Genomic DNA, 8,653 nt, shown 5'->3' with positions numbered 1-8,653 from the left:
CCTTGGAGATGCTCTTCAGAATGGCATCGGAGGAGCCCCCAGAAGGTGAGGGCAGTTTCTGGAGGCTGCAGGAGCGCCCCCTAGGGCCACAAAGCTGGCTGTCTTGGTCCAGCTGCCAGGCCTCAAGCACGTGGATCCATGTTACCTTCCTGGCAGGGAACCTGGCCCAGACTGCTTCCCTTTTGGTAAAAAGTAGTCCTAGTTATTTCTCTACTGCTGAGAACAGGCTGAGCTTCAGGAATTTTGTGACAATGGTGGTGACAGTGTCTCCCCTTCTGAGGACCTGGGCAGCTTCCTCCCCGGATTCCAATGCAGGACAAGGGGTGCAGATACCACCCGGGCTGAGGGGGTGCTCCAGCCCCAGAAAGCCCAGGCTGGAAGGAGAGGCCGCCCACCCACTCCCTGCCTGGGCTGGCCAGTGCCAAGGTGGGCTGCCAGCCCGGCTGCCAGCAGGAGGATGGTGAGAGCCAGGATGGCTATGAGCCCAGGTTGGTCCCCTAAGGCTCTGTGACAAGGAGTGGCCTCTTTCGTCCTGGCCCATACACATGCCAACTGGGTGTGGGCATCAGCAAAGGCCACTTGCAGGCAGGCCCAGTACTCCGTGGCCTGAAGGAGGCGGGTGATGTTGTAGCTGTGGGTACCCCGTGGCAGGCGGGCCAGAGCAGTGGCCCTGTGGCCCTGGAGGGCGGAGGCACTGGACCAGGTGAGGTTGGTGGAGACCGTGTTGGGTGGGGAGACCCAAGACAGCAGGATGTGATAGGGGTGAGTCTCCTGCACCTGGAGTTCCAGACCCCATCCCTTGCCTCTGCCTGGCTGCAGGGGAGCCCGGCCAACAACCACACTAACCGTCTTAGTGTCAGCCCCTACCAGGTTCTGGGCCACACAGGTGTACAGCCCTGCCTCTTCCGCCGTCACCCTCCGCAGCTCCAGGGTCCCCTCAGGGTACACCCGGTACTTCCTGCCTGCCCGGGCAGCCGTCAGTCGAACCCCAGCTGGAGTGACCCAGTAGATCTCAGGTTCTGGTTCAGCCAGCGCCCGGCAGTGCAGCACCAGGCTCTCTCCACTGGCCACCTGGAGGCTGGGGGGGAAGCTGCGGGGGGAGATGAGGGGCAGGCAGTGGTCCGTCATCTCCCGGAAGGGCACCTCCCGCACTGGGCGGCGCTGGAGGTCTGGTGGCTCGGCGCACAGGGTGGACTGAGGCTCGATGAAGCGGACATGGGTGCCCGTGGCATTGGCCCAGCGGATGACACAGTCACAGCGGATGGGGTTGCCATGGAGACCCACCTCCTGCAGGTTGGGCAGGGACTCCACCGTCTGCTGGTGCAAGGCACTGAGAGCATTGTTGTTGAGCATGAGGGTCTCCATCTGGGGCAGGTGATGGAAGGCGCGGGGGTGGATGAAGGACAGCCGGGGGTTGTTGGTGATGTCCAGCTTGGTCAGCTCAGGGAGGTTGACCAGGGCAAACTTGTCAATGGAAACCAGTTCCTCCATGTTGTTCAGCCCCAGCTCCTTGAGGTGCAACATGTTGGCAAAGTCCCCGGGCCCCACCCGCTGGAGCGGGTTCTTGTTCAGGTCTAGGAACTTGAGCCCAGGCACCTGCTCCAGCGCCCGCCGGGGTACCCGGGCCAGCAGGTTGTCATAGAAGGAGAGGCTCTCCAGGCTTTGAAGCCCCTCCAGGGCGTAGTCAGAGATCTCGCGCAGGTTCATGCCTGCGAGCACCAGGCTGCGCAGGTTGGCCAGGGGCCGGAAGTTCATGTCCAAGATGGCGTCCACTTTGTTGCCGCCGATCATGAGGATCTCCAGGCTGGGCAGCATCTCGAACCAGCGGCTGTCCACGGCCCTCAGCAGGTTGGAGTTGAGGTGCAGCCGCAGCAGGTTGCTGAGGCCGGCGAAGGCCCTTGGGGCGATGCGGTAGAGCTGGTTGTGGTTGAGATAGAGTTCCTGAAGGCTGGCCAGCCCTGCAAAGCTGTGGTCCTCCAGCCGGGTCAGCTGGTTCTCCTCCAGGTGCAGGCTCAGCAGCTGGGGCAGGGCACGGAAATCACAGTCTCGGGTGTCTGAAAAGCTGTTCTGGGACAGGTCCAGCTCTGTGAGATTGGCCAGGTAGCCGAGCTCACTCTGGTCCACGCGGACGATGCCATTGCTCTGTAGCAGCAGGGTCTGCGTGCCCGCGGGCAGCGCCGGGGGCACGGCTGTCAGGAATAGGTCATTGCAGTCCACGGTGGTGGCCTCGCGGTAGGACGATAGGGGTGTGTACCAGGGCCGGATCTGACAGGCACACCGAGGGGGGCAGGGCACGTGCCAAGGTACCACGGGCACAGTGGCAATGGCACCAGCCACCCAAGCTAGCAAGAGGGGGGCCACAAGCAGCCTCATGGTGGAGCTGCAGGGCAGGGGACCATCCACAAGAAGAGTCTGGAGTCCTTGTGCTCTTAGCGGTTTGCAGGCTGAGGGTCAGCAGCCCTGCCAGGGCCCAGGGAACCACTCTCCCTGGGCAGTCATTCTATGCGGGGATGGGTGGACATCACTTCCTGCCCTCCCGGGTGCGGCTCTCCATCCTTGTCCACTGGCGCTCGGTCTGCTCACGCATTGCCATGCCCCATCGGGGCAGCCCTGGAAGAAGAGGATGCAGAGTTAAGGAGGTTGCAGAGAAGCAGAACCTACTCCCTCCTCCTGTGTCTCCCCCGTTTGACTCAAGAGGTCAAAGGAGCTGAGAGGGGTGGACAAGATCAGAGCCAGGGCTCCTGGATTCTGTCCTACAGTCCTCAGGATTTGTTGTCCTTTTTTTAATCTGCTGGGGGAGTGACTGGGAGTCTTCAAGGAAGGCGCAAGAGATTGAGCCTTGGAAGCGTCCAGGATAACTCGCAGAAGGGGTGTGTGTGTGTGTGTCTGTGTGTGTGTGTGTGTGTGTGTGTAGGAGAGGGGATGGCTGAAATTGTCATCTTCAGAGTCCTTCTGAGCCCAGAGAGATGTGGAGTAGATTCTCCAACCTTCCTTACATCTCTCCTCACTGAGTAAATGGGAAATAAAGCGACAGTTTTCAGACATCCCTCTGAGCAGTGTGGGTAGAGGGTGGTAGAGCTTCTAACTTCCAGGGTGCGCTCCCAGGACTTTGAAAGTTGAAAGGCAGTGGACCCTGACCCCACACCCAGACAGGCTGGGGGAGTGGGGTGGTCACCTGGGGTCTGCTTAGGCTCTCCTGGGATAGGGGACAGCTTTGGCTTTTGCCGACTTCCCTACCTGGAGGCAGGGGCTTTCCCTTCCCCTGTAGCCTAGCCGAACTGCCAGGAGGAGGTGGTGGGTTTAAGAAGCCTGGGTCTGAGCACCTCAGTCCTGACCATATGTGATCTGGCCTCAGCCAATTCTCCCGGCTTTTGCCATCCTATTGACTCACTGTGACCAACCTTTCAGGTCAGATTTACCCAACACCCCCCCCAACCCCTGTCTCCCAGACAACTCCCAGTTGTTCTTCAAGACTCAACCTAAGGTCAGTCACCTCCTACAGAAAGCTGCTTCTAACCCTCCCCACCTCTGGATGGCTAAGGGGCCTGCCTTGTGCTTTCACAGTACCCCATGCTTTCTTCTGTCACAGCCCTGATCACATCATGTGGAAATGTCTCCCCAACTGGGGACCTGTCTCACTCATCATCATGCTTGTAGCCCAGGACAGGTGCCCAGTGAGGGTTGATCGTATAAATCAATCTCTATGGTCCCAGGGCCCCTTCCTCCAGGAGGTTGGGTCCCTACCCCCACTCCAGTCTACAATCCAAGCCCCTGCTGTTCCTTCCTTCTGGGTATGAACAATCAATCTGGGTTCTCTAGAAGAACCCATGGCCAGGATGCTTCGCCCTAGACCAAAGTCCAGCCTTGGCCTAGAACCGAGATGGGCAAACCAAAGGGGGCCCCTGGGCCTGGTCTGACTCCTGAGTGGAGGTCTGACTGGGTAGTTTTCCAGCTGCAGACATCAGTGGAGTGCACAGTTATTGAATGCCTGCTATTTGCCAGGACCTTTCAAAGACTATGTCTTATTTCACTTAACCCTCATAAAGAGTGTACAAGATAAGCATTAATACCTCCAGTTTGCAGATGAAGAAACTGAGGTTTGGAAGAGGTTAAAGAATTTGGCTCAAGCCATACAGCTGGTAAATGTCAGGAGACACGAATTCAGAGGTTGTGCCATTTACACTGTACTTCTCTGCCCCCAGATCTGGCCCGACCCTACCCTGGATACCCTGAGCTGTACTGGCTGCTGAAGCAGCAGGCTGTGTGCCCATTCTTGTCCCCTGAGGAGATGACTCCTTATCAGGGAGCTGCAGGAAGCTGGGAGCTGTGTCTTCCACCACCTTCCAGGCAAGTGCCTCTCAGCTGGCCAGCGGGGCTCTTTGCCCACCTCATCCCACTTCCAGGATGCTGGGCCCGGGGAGGGGAGCAGTTGGAGGCCTCCCTTGAGCAAGGGAGCGGCATGCCTATTTACATTTGACTACTTCCCACCTTCCTCTGCAGCTATTTCTGAAGGTGGGAAAAACAACATGACTTAAAATGCACAAAGGTTTTGAGTGGAGGTGTGTGTACACTGACACGTAAAACTCAGGGCAAACACACGTGCACAACCACATCCATGTGCAGAGGGGAGCCTGGAGTACTCAGCCACCCAGGCCGGTGAGCGGTGGTCAGGAAGAGTGGTGGGGATTCTGCCGTGTGCTATGTGAGTGGAGAGGCAGCAGGGACAAGCTGAGTCCTGGGATGGCCCTGTCACGGAACTAGGGCTGTGGTCCTGCCACACGTGCACACCAGAGGCTCCTGCCTCCTGCCCAGGCCTCACCCAAGAAAGTAGAACCCACCAGCAAAGAGATCTTACTATTACTTACCACTTCCTACCAGAGCACCCTGGGAAAAGTTCACTGCTCTGAGCATCTGTTCCTTATGTGTAAAATGAGCTTGTCATTAGGATTAAAGGAACTGGGTGCGGTGCACACAGAGAGCTCAGCAAGGCTTAGTTCTCTTTCATCTCCCAGGGTTGGGAAGCTCCCCAGCTATAGGACTTCTTAGTGGGGGATAGAAGTTGGATCCCAGGACTCAACAAGCCCCTATTAAGCTTGCCCACCGTGGGCCCAGTGTCGCCCCCAGGTGGGATGGGGAGCTGTGAGCAGGACTAGATAAAACGTCACGTCTTTAAGAGTGCCACTCTGGCAGGACCAAAAATGTAAAATGATTAGGAGAGCCCAAGACAGTTCGTTAAGGGGAGAGGAGGCTGCAGTGGGTGGAGAGTGCCTTCAGACCTTGCCCGAGCCCCAGGTTCCTCCTCCAACATCTCTGTCCTGGCACCTTTGTCCTACAGATGCTCAACTGTATGGATGGGATCGAGAAGCCATTTAAAAGTTCATTCAAAACGTCCAGAGATTCACCTTTCCCTCCACTCCAGGCTCACCCTCCTCCTTGCCCCTGTGGCTGGGCTGGGGGGCGGGTGGTGAGCCCGAGCTCCAGCCCCTCAGCCAGGAGCCTCGGGCTGGGGCTCGGCATCCAGAGGCCCAGAGACGATGACTCATGTTTGTACGCACCTCTGGTCCCAAGGCTTGGCAAAGGCCCAGACAAGTCCTCCCCCTCACTGCTGAGCACACAGCCCCTTCCAAGATAGAACTCAGAGCTGCCCACTCACCTGCCATCACCACTTAAGGCTGTCTTGCACATGGCCCACTCATGCAGGCTTGATTAGCAATTTCTGCTGGGAGCCAGAGCTGCAGAGAAAGCTAATTGTCTTTTATCTATAATCTCCCAGGGTGAGCAGGAGTTCAGACTACCACGCGTACATTTTCCCCAACTGGATTTCAAGCTCTTTGCAGTAGGGGCTATGTCTTGCATGCTTTTTGTGTTCCCGGTGAGCCAAGTGTAGGATTGAGCATGCAGAGGGTACTGGTGAGTGGATACAAATTGTGAAGTGTGTAACTCTCCCATCAACCCTGTGTGCGAACAGAGAAGGGATTGTTTAGTCTCATTTTACAGGGGAAGCAACTGAAGCAAGGAGAGGTTAATTGACACGTCAGAGCTTGCACAGCTTCTGACGTGGTGGGGTCAGAATTCAAACCCAGGTCTTTGACTCTGTAACCTGCCCCACCAGCCCAGCCAAGGTGCACTGCCTGGCAGCTCAACGCCCGCCTTAACAGGAGCAGAGTGCAGGGCTGGTGGCCCAGAATGCCTACTTCAGGTGCCTGTCCTTTCAGAAATGAATGGGTCCCCTGCCCCTCCCCAACGCTACCTGAGGGGGCCCCTCAGACACCATTCCTTCATTTCTGGCTAGAGTGACTTCCTTGGGGGACACATGGGGAAGACCCTGTTCCTCTGAGTGTGTGGCTGGGCCTGGAAGCACAGGGACAGACACAGCCAGCAGGCTGCACAGAGACCTCAGCCTGCCTTCGGACTGGGGGCTGGGTGCTCCTCTTTGTTCAGGGACAGCTGGAGCCATGACCGTCAGTGACAGAGGAAGCAGGGTTGCCCACTGCAGGAGCAAAGTTTCTCTTGGAAGGGCTGGCTCTGCAAGCCCCAACGGACCCACCTCCTCCCGGCAGCGGCTCTGGATTTAGCGGAAAGTATGGAATTGATCCCGTACACTCCCCATTAAACTCCAACCCTTGGCAAAGCCCCAAATGAAGAATTCTGGAGAAGCTGACGTCAGCAGCCGGAGCTGCTCGTCTCCCTTTCCTCCATCTCTGGCCCTGCCCCCAGTACAGTCCCAGGCTCCTGGCAGCACTGACAGCAAGTTGCTCCTCCAGGTGGCTGGTGGATACAGAGCCTCTCCCTCCCCCAACTCCTCTCCCGTCCCCACAGCCTCTGCCCAGCCCCTCTGAGCTGGGAGCCCTCCGGAGGGAGGAACAGCCAGCGGCAGTGATCAATTGCCTGGCCTTCGCTGCTGCTTCAGTGCCAGGTCCCCCTGAGCTGTGGAGACAGATGGGCAGCATAATTGAGTGTAGCATTGATAAACTCTGGCCTCCTCACCAGCAGCTAAGCGCTGGGTTGGGGGATGCAGAGGTGGTGGGGGGGCATCGCTCCATCTGTACACCTGGCCCCTCACTCCCACCTCTCATTTAATCACAGACAGCCAGGACCTCAGAGCTGGAGGAGACCTCGGCATTTATCTAGTCTTCCAGAGTCTGAATTCCATAAATAACTTATGCAAAGGAGGAGTGGTGGAGCGGAAGGAGCCTGGGCGCTGTGATCAGAGTATGAGTCTGGCTCTGCCACTCACTGTGTGACCTTGGACAAAGTTAGACGACCCAAGCTGGGAAGTGAGGATGAGACCCTCTCACAGAACTGCTGTGCGGAGCCAGGATGCAAGGTCTATGACGTGCCTGTTAGTTGCCTTCATTGCCCCCTTCACCATTGCCTCTCCTCCCATCTTAGCCCCTACTTCTCATCTCTCACCTTTCATCATAAACCTTTCCTTTCTATTATGGTATAACTTATGTACAGGAGAGTATATAAATGGCACGAATCCCAAGTGCACAGCTTGATGGATTTCTACCTTAGTAGAAACCAGGAGATACCAGTAGATACCTAGTAGATACCAGTAGATATCTACTTAGTAGATACCAGTATAACCACCACCCATAGCAAGATATAAGCATTTCCAGCCCTCCCGAGGTTCCTATGTGGCCCTTCCCAGTCAATGTCCAGCCCCCACCTGGAGTTAACCATTGTCCTGACTTCTATCATCATCAATCAGTTTCATCTTTTAAACCCAGAATTCCCCTTCCTTCTCCATCACAACTTGGAACCAGGGTCTTTGGAAACAGTTGACTCTGGCTTTAGGGAACGCCAGAACCTCAGACCTGAAATTCACTTAATTCATCCTCCTGCTTCATAGTGGCTATAGCTTCTCAGGGTCTCACACTTAATCAGCGATCTCCAGGAAGGGAGACTGATTCCTCTTATTCCTCTTTCTTGTTTTACAATTCCCATATCTAGAAATTGCTCTATGCCCTAGGGTCCCCTCTCTGGTTGGAATCCTATGACTTCGGCCTGTGAGTGTCATGCTGCCTTGAGGCAAGAAGATGGCAGGATAACCTCCTGGCAGCCCTTCCTCAAAGCCCTGCTGGGTCTTGGCCACCTCCTGGGGCAGCATTGCCTGGCCCTTTTTGTTGCCAGACCCCTAGGTATTCTGATTACAGAATCTGGGGCACCAGGCAGAGGACAAATGGGGGAGTGACCAGGAAGGAGAGACCCAGACGCACTTGTAACTGCCCCAGACCTCTCACTCGCCCATTTCAGAGGCTCCTTGCACTCAACTTGTCCCAAGCCCAACATCTCCCACCAAACCTGCTCAGGAGGCACTGCCATCCACCAGTCTCCAAGACTGGAAATCTCCGCCATGGTGACACGTCCCTCCCACCTCACACACACCCACCACAGTGCTCACGCTAACGTTCCCTTTTCATTTCTTGTCTTGACTGTCACAGCGGCCTCCTCACCCTTGAGTGACCCTCTCATTCCCAGGCACCTCATGCTCCTCCTAGACTAGACTTGCTATTTCCTTCTCCTCCGTGGGCCTCTCACTCAACCAGCAAAACCTCTCCCCAACTTCAACTATCAAACTCCTCTTCAGCCATAAAAACCCATCCCAAATGCCACCTCCTCTGTGACATGTTCCCAGAGGCCTTCCTAG

The 8,653-nt window shown here is 56.5% G+C and overlaps 1 protein-coding gene across 1 annotated transcript; it reads right to left on the bottom strand.

The window, feature by feature from the left end:
- Window positions 1–234: 234 nt before the first annotated feature.
- On the bottom strand, window positions 235–2,373 carry LRRN2 (leucine rich repeat neuronal 2; the record flags this gene model as incomplete). The annotated part of the gene is made up of 1 exon (XM_079698429.1): window positions 235–2,373. The coding sequence occupies one exon, from the start codon at window positions 2,371–2,373 to the stop codon at window positions 235–237; it is 2,139 nt and encodes a 712-aa protein (XP_079554555.1).
- Between the last annotated feature and the right edge of the window lie 6,280 nt (window positions 2,374–8,653).

Source organism: Hyperoodon ampullatus (assembly GCF_949752795.1).
Source record: "Hyperoodon ampullatus genome assembly, chromosome: 2".
Taxonomy (NCBI): domain Eukaryota; kingdom Metazoa; phylum Chordata; class Mammalia; order Artiodactyla; family Ziphiidae; genus Hyperoodon; species Hyperoodon ampullatus.
This window is presented reverse-complemented; position numbering and strand designations above follow the sequence as displayed.